At 34.4% G+C, this 27,888-nt stretch overlaps 3 protein-coding genes and 1 non-coding gene across 7 annotated transcripts; 3 read left to right on the top strand and 1 right to left on the bottom strand.

Moving 5' to 3' along the window:
- Positions 1-8,109: 8,109 nt before the first annotated feature.
- On the top strand, positions 8,110-17,129 carry LOC109816967 (putative pectin methyltransferase QUA2). Of its 3 annotated transcripts, none has more exons than XM_020382146.3 (9): positions 8,110-8,430; positions 9,191-10,046; positions 10,137-10,269; positions 10,916-11,156; positions 12,048-12,261; positions 12,433-12,608; positions 12,739-13,042; positions 15,628-15,766; positions 16,567-17,129. In XM_020382146.3, the coding sequence occupies exons 2-9, from the start codon at positions 9,337-9,339 to the stop codon at positions 16,723-16,725; spliced, it is 2,076 nt and encodes a 691-aa protein (XP_020237735.1). In that variant the 5' UTR covers positions 8,110-8,430; positions 9,191-9,336; the 3' UTR covers positions 16,726-17,129. The 3 variants fall into 3 exon arrangements, with proteins under 3 accessions (XP_020237735.1, XP_020237733.1, XP_020237734.1); XM_020382144.3 differs by having other exon boundaries at positions 8,110-8,560; XM_020382145.3 differs by lacking the exon at positions 8,110-8,430 and adding an exon at positions 8,584-8,972.
- Positions 17,130-18,150: 1,021 nt separating this feature from the next.
- Positions 18,151-20,241, top strand: LOC109816973 (Ubiquitin carboxyl-terminal hydrolase family protein). The gene has a single exon (XM_020382157.3). It carries the CDS (start codon positions 18,434-18,436, stop codon positions 19,643-19,645), a length of 1,212 nt encoding a protein of 403 aa, XP_020237746.1. The 5' UTR covers positions 18,151-18,433; the 3' UTR covers positions 19,646-20,241.
- On the top strand, positions 18,212-18,296 carry TRNAY-GUA (transfer RNA tyrosine (anticodon GUA)). Its single transcript is given in 2 exon segments — positions 18,212-18,248; positions 18,261-18,296. It is a non-coding gene; the product is annotated as a tRNA-Tyr (tRNA).
- Positions 20,242-22,408: 2,167 nt separating the features above from the next.
- LOC109816972 (uncharacterized) lies at positions 22,409-26,065 on the bottom strand. Of its 2 annotated transcripts, none has more exons than XM_020382156.3 (5): positions 25,948-26,065; positions 25,054-25,434; positions 23,517-24,831; positions 23,259-23,405; positions 22,409-23,155 (listed from the first exon to the last, which is right to left on the bottom strand). In XM_020382156.3, exons 2-5 carry the CDS (start codon positions 25,105-25,107, stop codon positions 22,674-22,676), a joined length of 1,998 nt encoding a protein of 665 aa, XP_020237745.1. In that variant the 5' UTR covers positions 25,108-25,434; positions 25,948-26,065; the 3' UTR covers positions 22,409-22,673. The 2 variants fall into 2 exon arrangements, with proteins under 2 accessions (XP_020237745.1, XP_020237742.1); XM_020382153.3 differs by lacking the exon at positions 25,948-26,065 and adding an exon at positions 25,648-25,921.
- Between the last annotated feature and the right edge of the window lie 1,823 nt (positions 26,066-27,888).

Here is a 27,888-nt window from a genome sequence, read left to right as displayed (position 1 = left end):
TTTTTCTTGTTTTGTTGTTGCATGTGTAAAAAGGTGGTGTTTTTGGACTCTTGGATGAAAATGTGGTACTTTGAACCATTTGCATGCTGGATTTCTGGTTGTTTTGCAGGGTTGGGTGAAATTTTCGAACTTGCTTGTGTCGTTGCTGAGCTTCGCGCTGAGCGCAGTTCTTCGCGTCGGGCGCGTGGCTACCAGGGGACTCCATTTAGGCAAGCCCGCCGGGCGCAATGATGGGTGCGCAAGGCGCGCTTGGGAATGTGGGTCTCTGGCTAGTCCACGCTGGGCGTGACTTGGACCGCGCTGGGCGCGATATCAGTTGTATCCTGATTTGGGCTTTTTGTTTCAGCGCTGAGCGCGACCCTTGTCGCGCTGGGCGTGAGACTCCTTGGGAGTCTCTGCCTTGAGGGCGCTGGGCGTAGTTTGAATCGCGCTGGGCGCAATTGGTATTGCGCCAGGCGCGAGTGAGCCTTGGGCTCTCTGGCTGGGTCCCGTCGGGCGTGAGCATGCTTGCGCTGGGCGCGTTGGCCCCCTGGTGCTCTCTGGTTGCACTGCGCTGGGTGCAACCACGAGTGCGTCGGGCGCAGAGATAATAATGCACTATATGTTGTCTAATGTTGTTTATGCGGAGCTAAGTCTAAGTTGATGAACATGAAGTGATGACTAGTAGATAATGCTGTTTGATGATGTTGAGTTGTATCAGATGAATATCGTTGTAAGATGTCTTGATGTGCTGTAAGATGATATGTTGTGCTGTAAAGTTGTGCTGTGATGTATGATGATATGAGCTGTGGTAGGCCATAATGGTTTAGTTGTTGTAGGCCATAATGACTGAGTTGTTGTAGGCCATAATGGCTGAGTTGTTGTAGGCCATAATGGCTGAGTTGTTGTAGGCCATAAAGGCTGAGTTGTTGTAGGAGATCTCCGAGATGATATGCGTGACGACGCATTATTTGCCATTTCCTGGTTTGTTGTACAATCGATGAGATGTAGGTTGACGATGTGTTGATAGTTGTAGTTGTTCATATTACTTAAATCTTGCTATACGTAGTCTTTTTTATACTAGCTTACCCTTTATTGTTTCCATGTGGTTTGGACTGCGATGATCATACTATGTATGGGAGCAGAGCAGGGATAGGTGGGTGGCTAGTGGTGAGTCTGCAGCTGGCAGGCGGAGCTGATCCTAGTTGATGTTTTGTTGTTCAGTTACTTGGTGTAGTAGCTTGGTTGTATTGTTATACATTTTGAATCTAGTCAGACTTAGACCATGTATATATGTATATTCTAGACACTATATGTATGCATTTATTCCTATCTGTCCGGTTTTCAAGTGTATTGAGTTGTGTGTAATAACTAGCCAGGTCGTTACATCATGACTTTAACAATAACTAGAATTGAAATCATTACACAATAATAAGACTATTTAAAATAATAATATTATTATATTTATATAATAAATTATTAATAATAAATTAATTAAGATTATAATAATGTTAAATATCATATTATGTATCTTTCCTATCTTTACAAAAAAAAAATCCTATTATGCATAATAGAAAAATAATTAACTTAACATTAGAATATACGAATATAAATAAATTTTTTTCTTCTAAACCTTTTAGAAAAAATTTACCTTATAATATTTTATTAGAATTTAGAATATTGTTATATTTTGTATGAAAATTGTTTTTATTTTATTTTATTTTTAAAAATACATATGATTGATTAACATTTATAAAATTGGAAGTTAACTGAGTTCAAAAAATTTACTCAATCTATTTAATAATTAAAAGAAGTTATATATAATATTTATTAAAAATTAAATAATAAACAATTTTTTAATAATAATTAATTTAAACATATTAAATGAAATGCAAAAATTCAAACATTATAAAAACGAAAATTTAAACTTGAACAAATAATTTTTTAAAAAAATTATCCAACTTAAAAGAAAAAAGATTGTTGATAAATAATTATAAATTTTAATTTTTAGCTTATAAAAATAACTTTATTTAGAAGAAAAAAAAATTATTTTACAAATTTACTAATTCTCAAATACGTACAACTTTAACAATATGTGAAAAATTTAGATCATGAAAATTTTATCACCATTATTTTTATTTATAATATATAAAACTCTTTTATCTTTTTATAATAACTCCAATCGAAATCATTAAATAGTAGTAAGACTATTTAAAATAACAATATTGTAATAACTTATATAAGAAAATTAATATAAAAAAATTAGTAAGATCTTTATCATAATAATACATGATAATAAATAAATTAACAATAGAATAATGTTAAATATCAAATTATTTGAAATATAAAAATAATTATCTTAACATTAGAATATATGGGTATAAATATATCTTATATTTCTGAGTATTCAAAACTTTTTTATCTCATAAATTATTTTAATAGATTTTATAATATTATTATATTAATTTTGCAGTAATACTATTATATATATATATATATATATATATATATATATATATATATATATATATATATATATATATATAACATTTATGATATTGGAAGTTATAATGATAAAATGTTTCGTGTTTCATCTTGTTCAACTTAGTAAAGTGAGTTCAAAATTCCAACTTACTCTATTTGACAACAACTTTTTTTAAAAGATAAAAAAGTGTTTATAAATTTAATATTTCTTAAACACATAAAACTTTAACATGTAAAGAATTTAGACCATATAAAGTTTATCACCATTATTTTTATCTATAGTATACATAAAACTTATTTGGCATTCACAATAATTCTAATTGGAATTTAAAACATATTTTTTTCTTCAAAATCTTTTAACCTTTTTTTAATGTTATAACATATTTATTAGAATTTAAAATATTTTATTTATTTTATATCTATTAATATATATATATATATATATATAATTATTTAACATTGATGATATTTATAACATTGTAAATTTTTGTTAATTATTATATTTTTATTAGTAATTATGTGTTGTGTTGTTTTGAGGAGGGTTATTAGGAGACTTTAGGAGTTAAGAAACTTTTGAGGAATTTTTAGGTATTTAAAGGATTTATCTAGGCAGATGCCCAATTTGAGTCTAAGAGAGAGAGTATATAAGATTTCCTTTAAGAATTTAGTTTCATAAGTTCATTATCAAGATTTTTATATAGATAAACTAAATAGAGGAACTATGAGGTTTTGAAGATCTCCCTTCTTCTTTCTATGCTTCCCAAGTGCACAGGGATTTTTGTTGGTTGTTAATTCAAAGTTGGGAAGCTAAGAATCAAGGTTGGATCATGCAGACCTTCTCAATGTTAGCTTAGATCTCAAAACTGTTTCTCTTTCCTTCTCCCTTGTTTTCTTTAGATTTGAGGTAAGGGAAGTTAGATTCTTAGTTCTTCTTTGATTGTTTGGTTGCTCGCTGGCTGATTGTGTGATATGGGTGCTAAATAGTTACAATTATGTTGAAATTGCATGATTTTTTAATGGTGATAGTTGAACTTGGTTGTCTTTGGTTTTCAAGAGAAGAACTTGATAATCTTGAGTAATGGTTGTTGCATGTGTTATATCTTGTTGGAAATGAGTTGCTAGTGATGTATATATATGGAATGTTGCAATGCATGCTTGGTATCTTCTAGTTTTCAGGTGGTTTGAGACAATTTCATGAATTTACAAGTGTAGAATTCACCATCACGTCGAGTGTGCCTTCATGACATCAAATGTGACTTGAATAAGGGATCCTTAGTCTTATTCACGTTGGGTGCATGATTGGTGGCGTTGGGAATGAGGAGAGAAAATTGTCTCTAACTTGGTCACTCTGAACATTAAGTTGAATGGTGTTAGGTGTGGGTGAGATAGAGAGTTTTATGTCTCAATGACGTTAGACATAAGGTGTATGGCATCAGGTGTGAAATGCATTATGAAACTTGTTGCTTGCTTGATAAAATGGTGAAGATGGATAGGTTATGTAACAACTCAAACACACTAGAATGAGAGGAATCTAGAGATTTGTACATGTGTGAGACTGTACAGTTAAGGATGACTTAAAAAAATTAATTTGTACTACCTGTACTAATAAGATGCATATACTTTTTGATAACTCATCACATAAGAATGTCATAGTTAAACGTGTTTAACTTTGAACAATTTAGGGATGGGTGACCTTCTATAGAGATAAAGTAGTATGTGATGATTATGTTGTGAGTAGTTAGTTGACAAGTAGAAATGAGTTATAAGTTGTGTGGTTGCAAAGTTATATATTGATTGTGTAGTTGTGTAGAATATACAATGTGTTGTTGAGATGTATGATGACTAAATAGTTGAATATAGTGATGATTTAGTTGTGAGATGTAGAGTTGCATGTTAATTTCATTGTTGTGTTGAATATGTAAAAAATTGTCATGTTGTTGAGTTGTGTTGACCACTTAGAACTAGAGGAAAGGTTTTCAAAAATTGCATATCCCATTGTGTGGATAATTCTATGGTTTTGAGAGCCCAATTTGTTAAAAACCCTTTTTGAGAAGTTGACTTTTAAAATGGATAATTGTATTGTATCTCCTTTAGGACTTTGCTGGTACCGTGTATGGGTAAGGTCGGAACACACATGTATGAAGCGACCATAACATATGTGTCAGGTTGAGTTATACTGATTACAAGTTATCAACCGAGTTAAGTACGAAATCGAGAACTTATTTCCTAATCAAGTGGAAGGACATAGTATTTAGAGGATAGTCTGTCTACTCCCATAAAAGGCTTGGTTAAGCTAACTAATATCGTGATAGACCCATACCTAATTGTTCTACCTTAACAGTAGCATTATACTTTTTTGTTTAAGTAGTGACATCCAAGAAATCGAGTTGTTGGGTTGTGAATTTATATCCAATTTGTTATTGATCTAGCAAGCCCAAAAAAATCACCTTGTGTTGTATAAGATATCCTATTTGAAATGCGTAAAAACGTATATATAGTTGTTGTGTTGAAAATACTGCATATTTGTGATGATTAACCTGTGTTGAGAATGTTGTGGTGCTAAGTTGATGTATATTGTTGTAAATTGAGTTCTTATGTTGATATGCGTGGTTTACTATGATGCCTAGGGTTGTTCAATATTGTAGATGAGACGATGATGTGATGGTGTAATTAAGTTGTTGATATTCTGTATTAAACATATATTATTTCTATTTACTCTAGCTTACCTTGTGTGTTTCCATGTAATTTGAGCTACGGTAATCATACATGATATGAGAACATGACAAAGATAGGATTGGAGTGTAGTTGTAGAGGCCACCCAGTGGCATTGGAATTGGATGCCTTTTTGATGACTACCTAGTAGTGGTAAATTTGTAAAGACAATTGTAGTTACTTAACCAACAACTTAATTGTATATTTACATTTACTAGATTACTGTATGTATATTGGATACATTTATTTAGTTTTTTCATCTTTATCTTTGTGACATAGTACATACTCTAGTATCTGTAAGTATATAATCTTAAGTTAATTGTTCTTTGTTGCTAGTTTCTATGTCAATTAGTGTAGGGATCAATGTGAGTTGTTACACAATCAGTATTCTTTCCTTTTAAGGCTATCGGGATGTCCTCAATGAGGTGGTCTAAGATCTATCTAGTACATAAGCTCCCAAGTCTTCAACTCCTTGGAAGAAGAGTTTATTTTCAAATAGATTATCTTTTTGACGAGAAAAAAATTTGTTCTTTACCTCAAATTTTGAAATTGTTTTGATATGTCATCGTCTCAAGATGTTTAATTAACGGCAAGGTCACTTCAAAAATGTAATGATGATATATCGATTATTACAAAAAGTCTTGAAGACTTAAACTTTATAATAAATCATTTTTATTGAGCTAACATGAACCATTTTAGCTTTTGGAGACTCAGATGATATGATGAATGAAACATTTTGAAAAACATTTGTTTCATTTTATTTTGCCTATTCAATTTTTTTAAAAAGTTTTTGTGAAAATATTTATCTGATTTAGCTGTTCATATTTTAACTTTAATTAACTTTGTTTATTTTTAGTGGTTTAGCTTTAATCCTATAAATGAGGTAAACATTTTCCTTCATTCTAATGTTTGTTCTTGGTTAAATAAAATAAGATGAAAAAAGAACAAAGAGAATGAAAATAGAATAAAAATCTTCGTTTTACTCATTTGGTCTATAACAGAAACAAAAAACGAGATAATTTTTTAAGATGAGAGTGGCAAAAAGTTTCTGTCCTCACATGAAGAGATTTGTCCTAGTTTCCGTGAAAAATTCACAAACCTTTTTAAGTTTTATTCTTCATTTATGATATTTGTCTTCTTTAGGTAAAAGTAATTTTTTTTACACATATTTTTCTTCTTTTTTAATCTTCTCTCATTTAAATAAAAAAATATATTCTCATTTTAGCTATCAAAATAATATATTTTATTATATTTTCCCACATTTCTTTATTTGTTAAAACAAAACAGACAGAATATTTATTATGTTTTTCTAAAAAGAGAATCCAAGAGAAAAACGTAAATAAAAATTCTAGATGAAGCTATCCTAATTCTCAACTTTATTTTGTTCTCTTTTATACACTGATTATGATATTCTCATATCAATCTTATAGATTTGCATCATAATTAAGTTCACATTTAAAAAAATTTAACATGAAATAATAATTATGAACAAAATAAGTATACATGATAAAGAAAGCATGAAAACACCATTATATCTTTTATTCACCTTATACAGTATACCCGATCGAGACAGGTCTCTCAGGTCAAAATGATTATAGTAAGTAATTACACTTTGAAAATCTGTCTTTCTCTGTATATATTATAATAATGTTTTGAATCTACGTGGTCCATTGAAATTGAACACCCCAAAAGGTGAAATAATTTCCATCGACAACCAAATCTTGTTTAAATGAAGAGATGCCAAAGCTTTAGCATATGTTATTTACCTAGTATGCATCTTGGTGAATAGGGTATGGGATTGGCATGACCATGAACATGAACATGACCCCATAAAATGTGTGTGCCAAACAAGTAACCTAGGAACCCCGGAAATTCTGAAAAATAAAAAGAATAAATAAAGGTGGGATAGGGTACGTGACCTCATGCAATCGTGAAGGTGCACCAATAGTTGCATTTATGAAATGATGATAGCCTAACTGATAAAATAAGGCGTGGGTCAGTGTCCCATTTCATGATCAAGTCAAAATGCACATAACATAACGTTACTTACATCAAATAAAACTACCAAACAAACAACCATGCTTTTGTTTTTCCCGTGTACCACACCACCTCTCTCTGATCTACCATTTCGCTTCCCTTTTCTATAGTACCTTAAGAACCCCACTTTTTTCTCCTTCCATTTTTTCTTCTCTTAACAAGCTGTTTTTAAACTTTTTCAAAACTATTAGAAATCGCCTTTAAAAGAATATCAATGAACTTATTGTGTTAGATCCCAAGTTTGGGTATTATAAATAAAAAATATGTGATTGAGAAATTTATTTTTAATAAATCAAAATATTTCTTAGTTAAAAATTAAAGACTTTTTCATGAACATCAAATCTCTAACTATATACTTAAGAGATAGTGTTATCTTCCAACTATGCTATATTTTGTTCTTACATGTAACTAACATATAATACCTCAATAATATGATCAGTAAGGTTATTTTTAACAAAAATTAGTTACTAATCATACATACTTCTTCTTAATGATATATCTGAAAACTATGGCATCAAATATATGATATTTTTTAGGGCAATCAAATATATATATGTTAGTAGTTTTAAAATAATGATTAATGTTAAGAAACCCGGAAAGGATGATGTGGGAGTTGGATTAATTGCCTACTATTTCCACAAGATGCGTGTATTTTTTTATTAGGATATGGCATGATTAGCGGGAAGCATTTCATGTAGAAGATTAATTAGGGTCCTTTTTTAGGTAGCTTCCTAGCTCCCACTTTTTTCTCCTGTTCAGAGTAGATAATTAATACTGGTCCGTATTTATTTACTGCTCCTCTTAATCAATAAATTAACATGTAGTAATATCTATATATCTATATATATATATTTATCGAATTTAATTTAATTATTACATGGCCTGGGGGGTCGTGTCACGAGTGACGATCGGATCAGTACAAAATGTGCTTGCTTATGTTATGTTGGCTCGTATTTGTTTCATAAGCAGAGTTAGTATTGGAAGCAGCGAGAGAGAGAGTGTGTGTGAGAGAGAGATATGAATTAGAATAGAGAGAAAGCGAAAACGAAAACGAAAACGAAAACGAAAAGGAGAGGTGTTATTATTGTGAGTTGTGGTGTGCACCAACACCAAGCATAGCAAGCAAAGTGGCCATAGAATTCACGCTGGTTTCTCGGGATTCTTAATTTTCTTCTTCTTCTATTTTTTCTTCTCTTTTTTGCCCCCAACAAGGAGGAGGTACTTGTCATTGCTTCTTCCAAAGCTCTCCCTTTGATCTCACGCCTCTCCCCAATGTTTCACTCTTTCGTGTTGCTTCCTGCATTGATCTAAATGGGATTTTGTTTTTCCTTTCTCAATTTCCATTGGGGTACGTTAGATTGCTTTTTTTCTTTTCTTTTCCTTTTTCCTTTTTTAACAAAATGAGCTTGCGCTTTTTATGACTCGTTTCTGGGTTTCGATTGGGACGGCCAGCGAAGGCCATTTTTATTTATTTTTTACTTTTTACGAAAATTACCATTAACTGTTTATGATTCGCTTCTGGATTGCGATTTCGTAACACAATGGCGCTGTTTTTTGTTTTCTTTTGTTTTCTTTTAAAAATGGAAAACGAGCTTACGCTTTAATGAGAGGCTAATTAATGTTGATGGAAGTAGCTGCAAGTGTTATCCACCAACCTATGTTCTCTACTTCAACTTTAACTTCTTCGAATCTTGTTCTTTCCGAGTTCAGACTTGCAATTATAACTCAATTTTTCGGGCTATAATTCAAATCTTTCGTGGGTACGTTTGCATTTCAATATTGGGTCGGTGATGGATCTGGTGGTGTGAATTAGTTAATGGTCTACCTTCCCTTTATTCCCATGTTTTTTAATTTTCTGAATAGGAAGATTGTTTTGTTTACTTCCTGTTGCTGGATTGGTGTTTTAAATTGTTTCTATTCTTATTACTGCTTTGTTGTATTTTAAATGAACCCCGTCATTTTCCATTTTTTATGTTAGGTTTGTGTTTGCTGAACTGGAGGCGGATTCACCCAATGATTTTCTCTACACAAATCAGAATGACGTTGGAATAACGAACTTTGATTGGTTTCTGGGTGTATTCATAAAGGATTTGCACACTAGGCATTGAGCTTATTGGTTAGAGAATGTCCAGGCCTCTGCACAGAGGGGCATCTGGGATTCGGATCCCTGATAGCAACTATGACTTGTGGGACTCGCAATCCAAAGATAAAGCAGAAAAGGAAGGTTTGGATAGAAGAGGTTCCTCTGGCCTCAGCCCCTCACCCTTGAGGTCTCCCTTTAGGTTGCTTTTACCAGAAAATTCTCATTCCAAATATGGTGTCACTGAGAATGGATTCTCATCTGATCCCTTCATCATTGGCACCCCAAGAAGTAGGCATAAGTTGGTTCTTCTTTTCTTGAAGTTTAGTTTAGTGTTTATAGTTATTCTTGCTCTTGCTGGATCTTTTTGGTGGACAATCTCAATCTCAACTGCATCGAGAGGTCACATATACCACGGTTATAGAAGACTCCAAGAGCAACTTGTATCGGACCTATTGGAGATCGGGGAGATTTCTTATGCTCCCTCAAGGCTGAAAGAGTTGGAATTCTGTTCTCAGGAGTTTGAAAATTATGTTCCTTGCTTTAATGTTTCTGACAATCTAGCTCTTGGTTTTTCTGATGGCAACGAGTTTGACCGGCAATGCAGCCATGAGCTCAGGCAAAATTGTTTAGTTTTCTCACCAGCAAATTACAAAATTCCTCTTAGGTGGCCTACTGGGAGGGATATTATTTGGGTTGCTAATGTTAAAATCACTGCACAGGAGGTTCTTTCTTCTGGAAGCTTGACCAAAAGGTGAGTGAGTGGTATGATACATCTCTTCTACTTGCTGTCATACCTTTTGCTGTTGTTTCAGCTAAAATGTTTGTGTTTTCTTGGTTACAGGATGATGATGCTTGATGAAGAGCAAATTTCCTTTCGTTCAGCCTCTCTTATGTTTGATGGTGTTGAAGACTACTCGCATCAAATTGCAGAAATGATTGGACTCAGAAATGAATCTAACTTCATACAAGCTGGGGTAAATTAATATTTATTCTCCAATGAAAATGGTGTAGTTGTGGATTTGTTACTTTATTTTTTGTGGTGGCCCTCATCAACTATAGTCACATTTGACTAATTTAGTGCTCGTTAGTTATAAAATTGAACATACTTAACTTCATCTACTTTGCTTAATTTTGATAAATGGGCGGGTATCTGTATTGACTTTAAGCTCACCGCCTACTCTTTCTTCGGGACATAATTAACTCTTTTTGGGTACTTACTCTAATGGTACTAATATTACAAATATTTAGATACCATCAATGTTGTCAATATTGCGAGTTACCTTTTGGAATTAACAATCTTGAAGGTATTTTCTGCAATCAATGAAAAAAACCAAAATATGCTCTATTTGCTTGAAATGTTAACCTTATTTAAGAGTCAGAAAATCCTACGGGATTATTGAATAAGCTTTTTTACATTTTTGGCTAAGCAGCATCTACCCATCTATTTGGTGGGTAATTATAGCCATAATTTTTTTGTACCCTGCATTTGGAGGGTTTGGTGATAGATTTTCTGATAGGTTATGGTGATATTGAATGTGAACTTAGTTCTTATTGTATAATTGCAATATTCCATCCCTGAAATGTTCTTTGATTGAGCATGTTGGAATTCTAAATGTACAGGTTAGAACCATACTGGACATTGACTGTGGCTACGGTAGCTTTGGAGCACACCTCTTTCAAAGTCAGCTTTTAACTATGTGCATTGCAAACTATGAGCCTTCTGGCAGTCAAGTTCAGCTTACACTTGAGAGGGGTCTTCCTGCTATGGTTGCTTCTTTCACTTCAAAACAATTGCCATATCCATCTCTCTCCTTTGACATGATGCATTGTGCAAGATGTGCCATTGATTGGGACCGGAAAGGTATCTTTGAAAACCTACTTCATACTACTTCCTATAGGGTCAATGTGGTTCTGTCATTCTATGCATTCATTCAACAACTCCAAAGAAAGTATTTATTGTGGATGTCATTGGAAGGAGGAGTTAGATAACTGAAAATAAGAAGAAAAAAAAAAATCATTCTTATAGACTTATAGTACTTATCCATTCTGTTTCTTTAGTTATGCTCTTTTATTTTTACATATCTCTCAGGAATTGATCGTTGAGGGCTGGTTGTCTCTTGTGGTATTGCATTGTTTCACAAGTGAGCTTAGACCATCAATCAACACTCTTTTGGAACCAAGGATAAATATTAACTGTTGAATGTCCTATTCCATTTATTTTCCCATTTTGATCCAAGTAATTTTATTTTTTGCAATTTTGTACACTGTTCATGACTTCATATGCCTACATCACTGTTTGGGAACCAAGAAAAAATATTTATTTATACGGACTGCTAAGTTGTTTCTGGTTTTTCCAACTAAGCCTAATTTGCTTTTCTCATTTTTCTTAAAAGTATTGCCCTATCCATTATGATGCTTGCACTGACAATCTTCCACATGAGATGCTGCAAGTCCTGCTGTACACTCCAGGGAAAAAAAAATTTTAATTCAGTTATTTGTTACAGGAAGTTTCCCAAAAATTGTCTGTTTGGAACCATCTCACATGTCTGCATGAATTTCATCCATCAAGCTGCCTCTATTTCATATTATTATTCCTTTTTCAAAGTTTAAACTTAAGAATCTAAAATTTTAGTTGAGTTTAAAACAAAAGCTTCAATTTTTCTGCATTTATTAATGTAGTAGTACCTTGTGGTCAGTGTGGTGAATTCGCTGAATATATTGATCTTATTTACATTCATATTACTTGGTATAGATGGCATTCTCTTGATTGAAGCTGATAGACTTTTAAGACCGGGGGGATATTTTGTCTGGACTTCACCGCTTACAAATGCTCGTGACAAAGACAGTCAGAAAAGATGGAAATTCATACAAGATTTTACCGAAAACCTTTGTTGGAATATGCTGTCACAGCAAGATGAAACTGTAGTATGGAAGAAAACTAGTAAAAGGAAGTGCTATAGCTCAAGGTAGTGCTGCTGTGCCTTGTATTTGACAAAAAAGGTTTTAACTACGTATATCCTGGGAAGCAGATTTCTAGTAACTAAGGATCTATGTTATATGTATATGCATTTGTTTACTGCATAAAATTTTATAAATGTACCTGATTCTTTGCATTACCTGTCTGTTTGTATTTCCAGAAAGAATAGTTCTCCCCCTCCTTTGTGTGGCAGAAGCTATGATGTGGAGTCTCCATATTATCGAGAACTGCAAAATTGCATCGGAGGAACACATAGCGGCCGTTGGATTTCTGTTGAAGAGAGGGAAACTTGGCCTTCCAGAGATCATTTGAACAAGAAAGAGCTTGCAATCTATGGTAATTTCTATATTCTTTAGTATTGACATATAGATTTCTCTTAATAGGAGAATTTCACTGTACTGTGTCACTGGAACGAAATCTCCAATCCAGTAGGTTATCTTAATGTGCATATATTTACTTGCTTTAGGGTTGCAATCTGATGAATTTGCTGAGGACTCTGAAAGCTGGAGAGCAGCAGTCCGTAATTATTGGTCTCTTCTGTCACCTTTAATATTTTCTGATCATCCAAAGAGACCTGGTGATGAGGACCCTCCACCACCTTATAACATGCTAAGAAATGTGCTAGACATGAATGCTCATTTTGGTGGTTTTAATTCTGCGTTGTTGCAAGCTGGAAAATCTGTATGGGTAATGAATGTGGTCCCTGTGAGTGCACCCAACTATCTTCCCTTGATCCAGGACCGAGGTTATGTTGGCGTTCTGCATGATTGGTATTTTAATCTCCTCTATCTTATTTTAGAATTTCATGATTATTTGTTTGCCTTTTTTTTTGTTTTGTTTTTTTGCTTGGCTGAATGTAAATTCTCGTCCATCTGATAAATTTTCCGTTCTTCCTTAACTTTTTCAATTTTGCTTTATTGTCCTGATACCTTCCAAATATATTGAATTATTGATTTCCTTATGTAAAATATAAGCATCAATGCCTTGATCTAGGTTGTATACTTATTTAAGTTTTGGTGAAGGATATAAATATTCTTAATGTGCTTTAGTTTTGTTTGACGTAAAATAATAAATAATTGAAATGTCGGACTTTTTTTTAAGAACAATATAGTAATACAATTTGTCAAAAATAAACAATATGGTAATACAACAATAATGAAAGCCTTATCCCACTCAATAATGTTGGCTACATGGATCATAGGATGCAATTGGGCTCATTTGAAGACCAAATCCTACCATGACATTACTGTTATCAACTCCCTCCAATCTCCTTCTTGGTTTTCCTGCCCCCTTTTCACATGACTAAAAACCATGCAATTTACATTTTTCACCGGTGCTCTTAGTGACCTTTGTATGTGTCTAAAACACCTGAACTGCTTTTATGTCATCTGGCATCATACCGATATCTTCTCATATATAATCATCAATCTTCTCCTTTTTGTATGGCCACACATCTATCTTAACATTTGTAATAATGATCCTAGATATTTGAACTTCAAAACTTGTGGCTTGACATCTGTTGGGAATTAATAGATCTAGTTCCCACCTTTGTAAACGCAAAATAGGCACTATGTGGAAGCATAAAATAAGAATAAAGAGTAGAAGAATAACCCAAATTTTATATGAAAAACCTTCTCAATGTGATTAAGGAGAAACCACGCGACTAGTTCAGTAAAATATCTCCATTATAAAAGTAGGATTATAAACAGACTCTCTTTCTCAAGAGGATCACTCAAAGAATCTCATGCTTCTCAATGACTATCTCTCATTTCTCACCAAGTTGGTGGAAACAACTCTCTCTTTCTCTCAAAGAGAAATAGAGGAACTTTCTCATTCCTCTCCTCTTTTTTCTCTCAGAGGATTCTAGAATGGATGGGACAAAATCAACCATGACTCCCACTGGGTGGTAACCCCTTCGTCTAGGTGGTAATTACTCTCATCACAAGTCTCAAGTTATAGTGGATGACATGACCCTTCATTCATTACTCTCCATTCATGGCTCTTTATTCACCATTGGAAATTTTGGATTGATTTCCCAACAATTCCTCTCAATTAAAATTTCCAAATATTCATATTCACAATATTTTTACATCATGTTTCCACTCTTCAAACTTTGGTGTACTCTTACCAAACCTTTAATGTCAATATTCCTCGACCAATATTTGAGGTGACACTTTTTGTACTTTCACCTTTGTTAGCTTCCAGGACATTCCACTTGACTCACTCATCAAGAAGACTTTTGACACAAAAATTGCACCACTATTAGCTACTAGGACACACTGCTTGATCCCTCCATCTTGAGTTACAAGGGCTAAGAGCTCCCCCAACTAGGCAAGCTCTAATACCACTGTTGGAAATTAACAAATCTAGTGTCCACTTTTGTGAACGCAAACTAGGCACTATGCGGAAGCACAAAATAAGAATAAGGAGCAAGAAAATAACACCAGAATTTTTACGTGGAAAACCTACTCAATGTTAGTAAGGAAAAACTACGGGACTTAGTCCAGTAAAAGATATCTACTTTGAAAGTAGAATTACAAATAGTCTTTCTTTTTCAAGAAAATCACTCAAAGAATCTCACCCTTCTCGATGACTATATCTCAATTCACACCAAGTGCGATGGAAACAACACTCTCTTTCTGTTAGAGAGGAATACATGAACTCTACTCTCTCTCAAAGCGGATTTTAGAATGGATTGGATGGGATCAACCATGACCCCCACTAGCTGGTGACCCCCTCTTCTAGGTGGCAACTACTCTTATCACAAGTCTATCTATTTATAGGGAATGACATGTTTCTTCATTTATGGCTCTCCATTCATGGCTCCTCTTATTTTCACTTCCAAGTTATTTTCCTCTTGTTTCTTGGAAAATAAATTTAATGAAATAGTGAAGCTTGTACCAGTCAAGAACTGATTCAACCTATTAGATTTCATAAACCGCATCCGAAGAATTGAGTTAAGATGCTAGGTGAGAGCAGTTGAATGATGTATATCTGTAACATTCCCTTAATGCAAGAGCTATTTGGGCTTAAGCATGAACAGTGCACAACTTTACTTCACTCAATGCTAAAATTTAATTGAATTGAGAACAGAAGCAGCAAGGATTGAATTCACAATCACTTGGAGGCCATGTCATGGATTAACTCATCTTAAAACTTAAGCTATTAAATGGAGCGTCAGAAATGGTTTTATATCTCTAAACTTTATGATATGTTGCAGCTTAAATTAAATATTCTAAACTTATCTGCCTTGTGGAAAGGACATTGTTAATTGTTTTTACATTTTAGATTATGATTGTGAACTATTGCCACTACTTATAGACTTCTTACAATTCGGATCTTCTGTGGTTTCTAGGTGTGAGGCCTTTCCAACGTACCCTAGAACCTATGACTTGGTGCACGCAGCAGGACTTTTATCCCTTGAATCTGCTCAGCAGCGCCGATGTACCATGCTTGACATGTTCATCGAAATTGACAGGTTACTGCGCCCAGAGGTATGTAAATGTACTCTGGGCTTTACTTTTCATTTGTGGTCCTTTTCCTCTTACATTTGTGTTTTTCTATTCACTTCATTTGATATTACGAGGTATAAATATATAAAGATATGAGCATAACTGAAGCCTTTTTTATTCAACGCTAGTTGGAGTAAGGATAACCTTTTTAAAACCTTAAACTCCTAACAAAGGAAGGAGTACTATAGATTTCGCTTTGGTGGAGCTTTATTGTCATGCACTAATGTAATATATTCTGTTTCTTTGTTGAATCAAAGTATAATGGCCTGGATTTGAGCATATAATCTAATACTAACATGATAGCATGAGTTGGTGGATATTATTCCCTGCCTCTTTTGAGCCTCGTTAATGTTTTCCATTTCTTGAGCAATGATGCTAGTTGTAAAATTTTACCATGAGCGTGATATAGAACATGTGTTACGTATGAATCCAATCGTGATTTGTATAGTCAGTTCAATGTCCATTTGTACACGTGTCATGTAGCTTATACTCTAAAATGCCTGTACTTCTGAAGACAGCAGTTGCCAAGTTCGTCTTTATTGTCAGCTGTGAAAGCTAGAACTTTTTTTTTCTTCTTCTTCAGTGAAAGCAGAAAGCTAAAATGTTATTTTTGGTGCCAAGTATAAAAATAATAAAAATAAACTCACCTTAGTTCCTAATTGTATGAAGCTGCTAAGCATCATGCAATAAAGAAATAACAGATTTGCAGGAGGCTCTCACCAGATTGCTACTTTCCTTTGAATTGACTTTGGATATGCTAATAATAATGGTCATGTGTGCAGGGTTGGATTATAATTCGTGACACAGTTCCTTTAGTAGAGTCAGCAAGAGCTCTAACAACAAGGCTAAAATGGGATGCGCGAGTTGTAGAAATTGAAAGTGACAGCGATCAGAGACTCCTGATCTGTCAGAAACCTTTCTTTAAGAAACAGGCAAATTAATTCATTCAAATCCAGAAGAAATTAGACCATAATATTCTTATATTCATTTTCATAATGTTCATTTATTATCATAATGCTCCGCCATAGAAAGTGGGGATTGAAATTTTTGGACAGAAAAAAGCCGGAAAAACCATTAGAGGAAACAGTGAATTCTCGTCAATGATACCGCCACAACTCCTATGTAGCCGTAAGGTATATGCATAGGGCCTTGTAATTATCAAACGAGGAGCAGAGCAGATGAAGAAGTATACTGGTAGATTTGATTTTTCATGTGATTTGGTCTCAGTCTGATTACAGTTACACAGACACATGATAGAATAAGTTATATTTATGTTTGCTGTGGTGTATAAAATGCTCAGCGGTTCATTCCCCCATATTCGTATAGAATTATTTTTCTGCTCTCATTTCATAGGTTCTTTAACGTCTTCTGTAACGACCCGGCAAAACTATATTTTGATAAATCTTGACAACTTTTATAATGGGAAATCAAAATCACATTCTCCATCTGCCAGTGTAAAATTACCTGACTTCTGGTTGGATGTATTGACACTGTTTAATAGAATATTTGAACTAAACAAAAGTACTGCAAGAATTGGAATTGGTTGCTTTTGTTGGGATTATCCGATATGATTAAAACCTGCAGGCTGCAGTTGTCTTTCCATACTTTGAGAATCAGTTTCTCTATTTTCTCTTCACCTAAACAACTTAAATTGCTTGAGAAGCAAGGAAGTTTACTTTTTGCTGAATTACAATTATAAGTTGTTGAGTTAAATTTTCATGATGTAGCTGTGTTTAAAGCAGTTTACCATCTAAATATTTAGTTGTTTTTTTAAAAAACAATTGTTTTCTCTAAATTAATGAGATCCAAGTTAAACTGGCATGAGGAGACGATTACAATATGTGATCAAAATTTGTCTATAAAACCACTTTAAAAATGGTAGTACATCTGTAATAGCAAAGAATAATAATATAATCGGGCATATGATAATGTGCAGTGTTTATTTTACCTTGCTTTCTGGCTTTGCCAGATTTTCAGGTTAATGACAAAAAAGAAATCATTTGATTTCAAAAATTTAGTGTAGATGGCATGCCTTTCGCCTCATTAAATAGGTGAATTAGTTTTCACTTGAATTACACACTAGCAACAAATTTGTTTTGAATTTTGAATTTTGAATTTTGTTAAATTCAAAAGCGTGTTTGGAAGATGCGATCTTCTCTGGACAAAGTATGTGTCAAGTTATATTTTATAAACATAAGCTTTTGTATCTTTTTACATCAAATACATAAAATAGATATAGAAGCTAATTATATTTGCTTTAATATAACTCGTGTGGATCTTTTACCACGAACAACCAAACATACTTGCATACAGAAACTTGTTTGAAACACGTGTCAATTTATAACTGAAGTTGTCTAGCGGAGGAAGGGATGGATTATGTAATTGAGAAGTCTAATAGATAGCTTACTGTGTGAACACCGAATGTGACCGACCTTAGCTCAGTTGGTAGAGCGGAGGACTGTAGTTAGTAACAGATATCCTTAGGTCGCTGGTTCGAATCCGGCAGGTCGGAGTTTTTTAAATTATTTGTTTCTTTAGTTTTTTTAAAATCCCACTGGCTAATGGCTAATGGCTAATGGCTATGCCTATGCGCATCTAATAACCGTTAATAATTAGCCACAGTTGATCAACGATTCTGGTTGAGATTTCATGGCTTGGCGCTTCTTCTCCTTCCTCTCCAAAATCAAATCCTCTAAAACCCTAAACCCTAATGTTAACCCCTCCTCCACCAAATCCCCATTTTCCACCTCCTTCCTCGTCACCAAAACCCCCAAAAGCCTCAAGAAAAAACGCAAGCCCAAGCCCAGCCCGCGAACCACCCCGGTCCAGACCCAACCCAACCGCATCCACGAACTCGAGCGCATCCTCCACCGCGACGCCCTCCTCCGCTTCGTCACGCGCTCCAAGCTCTTCCTCTCCACCCAGCCGGAGCACGTCCTCCGCCTCGACGACGCCGGCAAGCTCCACCGCGAGCTCGGCTTCCCGCGCGGCCGCAAGGTCTCCCGCTTCATCCGCCGCCACCCCCTCCTCTTCCAAACCTACCGCCACACCGACGGCAAAACCTGGCTCGGCTTCACCGACCTAATGGAGGACCTCCTCGCAGAGGAACACTCCCTCATGGACTCCATGGAACTCAACCGCGTCGAGAAGGTTCGAAAGCTTCTCATGATGTCCGCGCGCCACCGCATCCCCCTCAGCAAGATCCACCACTGCAGAACCCTATTCGGCATCCCCGACGATTTCCGCGATAGGGTTTCCAAGTACCCTAATTTTTTCAACGTCGTCATCGACAACGACCGTAGGAGGGTTCTCGAGTTGGCGAATTGGGACCCTCTTCTTGCCGTGAGCGCGCTCGAGAGGGAGTTCGTGGTTGACGAGGATGGCGCCAAGAGGAAGTTTAGTTTTCCGCTGAAGCATGGTAAGGGTTTGGATTTGGAGGTTGATGATAAGAAGAAGCTTGATTTGCTTAACGCGCTTCCTTTGGTGTCTCCCTATTCCGATGGGTCGAAGTTTGATGCTTGGACGTTGGAGGCGGAGAAGTATAGGGTTGGGGTGGTTCATGAGTTTTTGAGCTTGACGTTGGAGAAGAGGGCGTCGATTCATCACCTTGTGGAGTTTAAGGAGGAGTTTAGTTTGACCAAACATACTTATGAAATGCTGAGGAAGCAGCCACGGGCGTTTTACTTGGCCGGAACTGAGATGAATTGGGCCGTGTTCTTGAAGGATGCGTATGATCGGAATGGGGTGTTGATTGAGAAGGATCCCCAGGTGGTGTTTAATGAGAAGCTCTATAAGTATGCTCAGGTGGATGAGATGGAACCTGGGTCTGATGATAGGGTGGAAGAGCAGCATTTGAGTTGACTTGTTGAGCAACATTTTTGAACACCAAATGTGTTCTGAGAAGCTAAAGGTTTTGAAAGTTGAGAAAGGAAACACCATTTGGAACCCTTCAGTTTATGGGTGATCTATGACTGGAATCAAATGACTTTCTCATAATGGGATGCAGAGAAGAAGGAAGTTTCTTTTCATAATTCAATCTATGCTTGTGGTTGGCTTCACGGGTCCTCTTTGATTCCAAGGAGGAGCAAAGAGGATTGGATAGGAGGGGTGGCAAGGATTTTAGGTTCGTCAACGTTATCATCTTATCTGGTATCTGGGTATACGGGGTTCCATAGTTCAACTTTCTGCCTAGATTTTAGTGTATAATTTTTTCTATGAGATAATCACCTATACACAAAATTTTTTTACATTGGCAACCAATTATATCCTTTTAATTGTATTATGTCACTATAAACAGATTTACTTTTAATAGTGACATGGATATAATTGGTTACCATTGTAAAAAAACTTTATACGAATAATGTATAGGTGATTAACTTTTTTTTTTCATAATTGATCTTAATACCAATACCAAGTTTTTTTTAGTTATTTCAATAAATATAAATATTTTTGCATTATTTCTATCAACAGTTGCTCTATCTTCTGCATGAGATGCATATAAACCTTAGAAAGCAAATCGATTTGTATGTGTCCTAGCTTGTTTCCCTGTTTCCTTTTTTTTTTAAATTGGACTTTGGATCGATAACAATCTATTGAATTTGATTTCCTTGGTTATGAGCTTATTGTATGTGCCTACCCGAATGGATACGGGGGTAGTATTTGTGGTTCAGCAAAAAATTTAAAACTAGGGAATGAGAATAAGTGGATATTATCACAAAGATATTGAAAATTTTAAAAACAATGAAGTATAGAATTGTTGTATAGAAACAATTTTCATACTGTACCTACTCGTGTAAGAAAAAATGTTTAAAAATAGCACAAGTTCTGAATGATGGAAAGTAGCAGTTTGTTTCTGTATTGTATTGGTCGCCTAGTGTCTAAGTAGCCTGATCATCTTGATACTTCATGCCTTTGACACTTAAGTCTAGAAGACTGTGTATCGTACCATTCTTGTGATTAACCGACTTGGCAAATATGTCTCATAAAAAGACGTCTCATAAAAAGACTAAATCGGTTTTTGAACCATTTTCTTCATAAATTGTTGGAATAAGGTTCTATAAGTTACGATATATACATGATAATAATTATAAATATTAATATTTATAGATTTATTAATGACAATAATAATCTAATGTGATTTGTAAGATTATAATAAGAAATAAGAGATATTTATAATATCACCTAGTGTATATATAGGAACTCCTGAGTCTAAAAGAAAATCAAATTTACACTTATTGAATGTTCTCAACTGGGACAATTGTTAGGAAGTTGCATTTCCATAATAGTTTCAATCAGTAACAAGTCAAATAACTAAATAAACTTTGATGTTGCATCCGAACTTTTACTAGGAAGATAAGCGTCAATTGCATTTGCAACCATGTGTACTCAACAAATACTGATATTGCATGCGCAATTATTTAGAAGTAATTCATACATTATTGTACCTTGAAAATGAATAATTGAATGGATGAGTATTTGTGTATCAATGATAACTGACCCCATTTTGAAATTGTTATGGAAATCATAAGCATGCTAGTGATCAACAAAATTTGACAAAAGAACTGCTAGGACTGCTAGGATCCTAGCAATTAGCATCTTGTTCGTACTGAGTTTTAAAAATTTTGGCCACTACTAGTACGTTTATCTGCAACAACGAAAATTCACTTTCGAAGTTTCAAATTGTGCTATTGAAATACGATCCTTGTGAATAGCAGCATTCTAAAAGAAATACCGTAAAACACGCTTGATGTTTTTGGATCTCCATTCAAATGAACCAACGGCTCATTACTTGGCTCGTGGTCAAATCGATGTTGCTTTTGGGAAGCCAACACAACTTTTGACATTCACGAAATTAAATCATATTTCGCGACAATTTGACGATGGAACAATTACAAGTACTCCGAAACCTTAACAAATTCTCAAGTTTCATTTTTTAATTTTTGATGTCCAAAATTGGCCACTACTAATGACAATGCCTGAAGGATTCCAATGACAACTTAAAAATGTTCAAACCGAGTGAGCCAATGCCAAAAGATAAAAGGCTGTCGAAAAACTTCTCCAAATTGAATTCACGAATTTTCAGTTCTTCTGTATTATTCAAATTGTAGTAAAATTGGGAACATATAATTCACAGAAGTTAGTAATAATACAATGCAATGAATCATTGTTTCTTTTATTTTTTATTTGATTTCTAACTAGTATAATTATTGTTTCAGTAATGCTTCAGTTTCACTGTATACGCTTTGACAAGAATAGCAGGCGTGCCTCTTTTTTCGTAGTTTGAATCACGGTGATGATATAAACAAGAAGACTTGTAATAGTATGATAGACAAGTGGAGGAGCTTGAACAAGAGCTCTCACAGAAATCTTGTTTGGCCTCGATTCCTTCAAAATTCAAATAGATGCCACACAGGTAATGGGAGTTTTCTTGCGGTATGTTTCATTTTCAGTTTTAAATTGATTGTTGTGCCTCCTATGAATTGTTCAGTTGCCATGTATTCACTATTCACCCAAGGTTTGGAATTTGGATGATTATGATAGCGACAAGACAACAGTACGTAGGAACAGGCTAGCCAATTACTGTTTTGCATGCGAAGATTGTTCAAGTTTGCAAAAGCCAGATGATGACATCAACTTCCACACATTAAAATTGGAAACAATGAAGACTGCATTACGTCAAGTCTTAAGCCAATAGACTCTCAATGACTAGAGCACTCTCCTTTATGATATAAAACAAACACACAATACTTACAACAATCACAACCAAGCCTTATTCCACAGGGTGGATTACAGGTCGAAGCAAATATTGGCCAAAAGCAAGTTTGAAAAATACCCATCCACTTTATCAAGTCTTAGAAATAGACTGATAAATTGCAATTTTTACAGACAACTAATGATGTTTAGATCGGCTCCTTGACCTGTTCCTGCTTTTATGGGAAACACTAGAAATGCTTCTATGCACAGTGGAGGAACTTGACCCTCCTTGGCCACCACCTTTCTTTAGTGCTCTCCTGTACGAGCTCCGGCTGCTGTTCCCAAGTGCAGCTTTGGCAACACTATCGGTGTGTATTTCTCGTCCCCTTTGAGGCTTGATAGATTGCTTGTTCAGGTACACAAGCTTTGGAAGAAGACCACAAACTGCTTTGCGCAGCTGGTCATCACTGATGTTGCTTTGAATTGGATTTCCAAGCAGATTCAGAGCCTGAAGTGAGTTGTAGTGGGCCACCAGCTGGCCTAACGCTTTGCTTGTCGCAATCTTGTTAAAGCTCAAGTCCAAAACCGTGAGCTTCAAAAACCTGTGTAGCCCCTCAACATCACTTATCTTGTTTCCCGCAAGATATAGCTCTTTAACTAGTGTACAATTTGATAAACCTGATAAAGCACAGTCGATAATTGCATTGTAGAAAATACTGCAAGAAGGCTAAGAAGTTGAAGTAAAAACCTCCATTGAGCATCTGGCAATAAAGAGACTAACCTTGTCCAATTCTTGAGATGCGATTATAACTCAAGTCAAGTACCCGCAGCCGAGTTAATTCTCTGAGGCCCTCAATGGTGCTGATTTTGTTTCTTGACAAATTCAGTGTATGAATACCCTTTGGGAGAAATCCAGGCGTGATGTGAGCTACAAATCAATTAAAATTTTAAAAGGAGTGTCAATGAATTAAGTTAGTATTTTTATTATGATTAAATGATGTTATATTAAGGGTGACTTTCTTCTCTCAAACAAGCTTACCTATGAGATTGCTAGACAAATTGACAGAGCGGAGAGTGGAGAAGTGTGAAATAGAAGGGATGGCTTTTATACCAATGCCTGATATATGAGCTGTAGTTGAGGCTGGGTTCAGGGACTGAACCACAGTGTTGGCATTCAATATCTCTTTTGAAAGATTGGCATCTGGATATCGAGCCAACTGAGCTGTGCTTGAGGATGCTATGAATTGTGGGGTGGCATCAGGAGAAGGTGGGAAGGTAATGCTTCCAATATTGTCATCATCAAAATCATCCTCAGGAGGAGGCTGCTGAATTTCGAGATCTTTCACCCACTCATCCACTCTGCTTAAGGAGGATGATTCTGTTGAGAAAGCCACCCATTGATTTTGTGGCCAAACACCAAAATTTTCTTTCTGAAATCTGCTCCACCTTTGGTTATCAATATTTCCGTGAAAGTGTTCCCCAAAAGATGAGCTCGGAGAGATTGATTCCACATGTCTCAATGCCTTGCCCTGTTTTGGTTCAAGGGTGTCTGAGGAGTACCCACATTGACTATTTAAAGCAGCAACTGTAGGATGTATTTGTGTCGATTTGCTTAACTGAGATCTATGTATATTCCTGTGGCTCCAGAGGAACAACTTCCACCACAATCTTTTACTTCTAGAAGGGAGAACTTGACTTGAAGAATGCCTTTTCAACATCACTCTATCAGCACTGCAGTGAGTCATCACAGACCTGGGGCTTTCTAGATTAACCTTGTGATATGCAGATAATTCCTGCAAATCCTCAAAAGACTGTGACTTAGAGGATGGAAAGAGATGAGAAGTCTCCCTAAGTACATCCCTTCTTTCCAGGTCAGAGCAGGATCGCTTGAGCTTTGGAGAAGCCAAAAAGTCAGCCTTGCCAATCCCAGGATCACTGACATGTCCACTTTGGATTAGATCAACACTCTTTTTGCTGTATTCATGGTCTTGCAATTGAATGTTGGATTGGTTTTCATTTAAACTTGGGTACTTTACCTCTTCATTTGATGGATCACATCCTCCTTTGCTTGCAGCCTCTTCGTGGACTTGGAGATCAAAATCAGAGAACTCCCTCTTGATGGAAGGTGACTCTTCATGCTCATCTTCCCCTTCATAAGCCTCTTCCACTTCCGTCTTCACAGGACTCTCAAGACTCATAACCCTCACATTGCCCTTTGAATTCTTCTGCACACCACAGGGTACTGTAACATCAAGGGTGGCTGGCTTCAAATCATGACTCTCTGGTGAAATCTTTGGGTGCAATACTTGGTCAAGTTGAGCTTTAAGCTCCCCTGTTGAAGACCGTTCAGTACCCTGAGGAAGCAAACAAAAAGCAGGTAAATTATATGGTTTACACCACAAAAAGCAGATAAACAGCTGAGAGATGTTTTCTCATCCTCTTCTTCACAAGTGATGTTTCATGTTGTGAGGCATGAGAGCTTGGTGTGGATGTTTTTTAACTTTTAAAACTAAAAACAGCATTTGAAAATAAAAGCCAAACACACCCAATATCAGTATTCAGTACATATTCGTTACCTTGTTTTTCTCCTTCTTTCCACTCAAAAAAGAGAGACACCCACACAAGGCCATCGCAGAAGATAAAGCTTGGGCAGAATCCTTTTTACTCAAAATCTCCTTTGCGCTTCCAAACTACGTACGAGTCTATATACAATCCAATTGCCGCTCACATCTTGACTGACTCAGTTATATCATAGCAATAACATTGGAGCAAGAGTGAGTCAAAAGTTAACCGTAATCTGTGGGAAGGCGCAGAACAAGGGATAGGAGGCTGTCCAAACAAAACTGCGAACCACAAAAGCAAGGACCAACACCTGCTAAAGTTGGTGAAAATATGGCTAGAGAGTTGGCCAGAGTTGTTGTATATACCTACACGAATATTTGTCTCCGGAAATAGACCTAAAGAGTGGAAGAAAACCAACCAATCATTCAAAATTCAGATAAAACTTGCAGTACTGGAATAAATTCTTTGAAAAACTATTTACGTATGACATCTAGAGTTTGCAACCCATATTGGTGCTGCATCGATCAGATAAGAATATATACTGTTTCAAGGGGTATGCAACAGACACATGGCGATTGTTTGAGGGGTCAAAGGGAACATGAGCTTACCCGACCAAAATGAAGACGCTTCGTGATCGTAACACAGACACTGCCCCACGCATGTAAGGAGGGAACATTTGTGGTCGAAACTCAAAAGGGTGAGATCTGATAATTCTCAAAGGAACGTAGCAGTGTTGTGTGTGAAATGAAGCAAGTAAAACTGGAGGGTGAGTTAGAGGTGGTAACTGGTGAGAGGGAGGGGTATTATTATCATTAATTAATTAATTTAGTATTGAATGGTGGGGTGTAGTTAGAATTTGTTCTGAAAAAACAATGAAAGAGAAACGCGCAATGAACACGGTGTGTTACCAATCAGTGTTGCGGCTGTCGTAATACGAGGCAGTGGCCACTGCATGTGCTCTACTCTTCACAAATCACAACCACAATATCTTATATGACACCCAAATATTATAATATATACTTTGCCAACTGCTGATATTAAATTATTAATATCACGGTCCTTTTCGGGTACCGGCCTACCTCAAAACAATTTTCTTCTTCATTTTTTTTAAGGCATAACCTCCCTTTATAGTTTATTCTGTTCATAAACTGTAACGACTCTCAATTATTTTTCTCCTTTTTTAAAAATTTAATAATGCCGTGTTTCATCGTGTTTTGACAATGATTGTTTTTCAAAACTTAATTGCTTTTCTTATTTGAAAGAAAAACACCTTAAACTTGTAATACTTTTTCTATTTTCAATATAAACTAATGTAATCACTAGAGTCTATCTGATGGAAGAAAATTGGGGTAGTATGAAAGAAATTATATGAATAATATTACAAGGTTTTTGTTTTATGGAATGATATTGTATTTTTGGAAATCATGTTTACTAGAAATAATATAACCTGAAATATTATTCCTAAAAATATAAGAAAACATGTTTGATTCATTTTAATATTTCTATAGATTTTTCTAAATTTTAAAAGAATTTAAATAAAAGTAAATAAAAATGGAAGTTAGAGGAGTTATGGAAAATAATTTTCAATATGTTCATGGAAATATCACTTACAAGACCTCTTCACTATGAGAATTAAACTCTTCTTCTCATGAAAATATCACTTTTTTAAGAATAAAAAAGATATCTAAAATGACCTTCTAATAAACATAAGAATAAATATTTTCACTTTCATAATCTCATAAATAAAAGAAGATAACCCAAAACAAACGTCACCTTGATTTTATTACTTTACACCAAAAAAAACTTTCAATATCAATTAGTAGAAACAGATATTTTATCTTTTCATTTTAATTTATCACAAATAAAAAATGTAATGTTACCGTGGTTTTCATTTTCATTCTCTCAATTACTCTTAATATTTTATCTCCTTTTAAAAATATATATTTCACACACTATCCTAGCAACTAAGTAAAAAAAATATTTCTTCAAAATCATATCAATATATATTCTTTATCTTCGTCTGATTTAATTTAATAATTTTGTAAATAATTGATAAATCAATTTCATATTTATTTTGCACAAGAGTATTTTTAGGTGTTACTTTACAACGGGAGATTTTAAAAAAATATTAACTTCTTATCTAATTAAATTTCATATTTATTTATGAATTAAGTCCTAATATTTTAAAATAAATTATCAATAGATAAAAGTAATTTTGTGGGTAATAAAAATTATTTATCTTAAATTTAAAATATATTTTATATGTCTAAAAAATTTATTTGTATAAATTTTAATTATATATAATATTTATTTATAGATATAATTTATTATAAATTTTAGTTATATATAATAAATATTTAACCTGTGAAATGTACATACTAAAATATTAGTAAAAATAATCTTATAACAATTTAAATTTTTTATTGTATATATAAAATATATTTTAAATATTTACTTATTATAATTTTAAATTTAATACAAGAGTATAGTTATATTTTCAACATATTTATTATGAATTTTAATAATTTAATGATGTAAAAATAAATATTATCTCATATAATGCAAATTCTAAAATATTAATAAATTAATAAATAAATAAAACAATACATGTCTTAAAGGTGAGAGCCATTCTCCCAGTTACACATTATTAATGTTTTCTCTCTTTTCTGCCTTGAATGTGCATTTCATACATTATTTCTACATTTGGTAAAAAATTTATTTCACAAATTTAAATTCTCAAACTATATTTTTTTTAATATTCATCTATATATATATATATATATATATATATATATATATATATAATATATATATATATATATATATATATATTATATATATATATATAA

The sequence above is a fragment of the Cajanus cajan genome, chromosome 6 (assembly GCF_000230855.2).
Source record: "Cajanus cajan strain Asha chromosome 6, NIPB_CcT2T_4, whole genome shotgun sequence".
Lineage (NCBI taxonomy): Eukaryota > Viridiplantae > Streptophyta > Magnoliopsida > Fabales > Fabaceae > Cajanus > Cajanus cajan.
The sequence above is the reverse complement of the archived record's forward strand: the minus strand, read 5'-3'. Positions and strand labels throughout refer to the sequence as shown.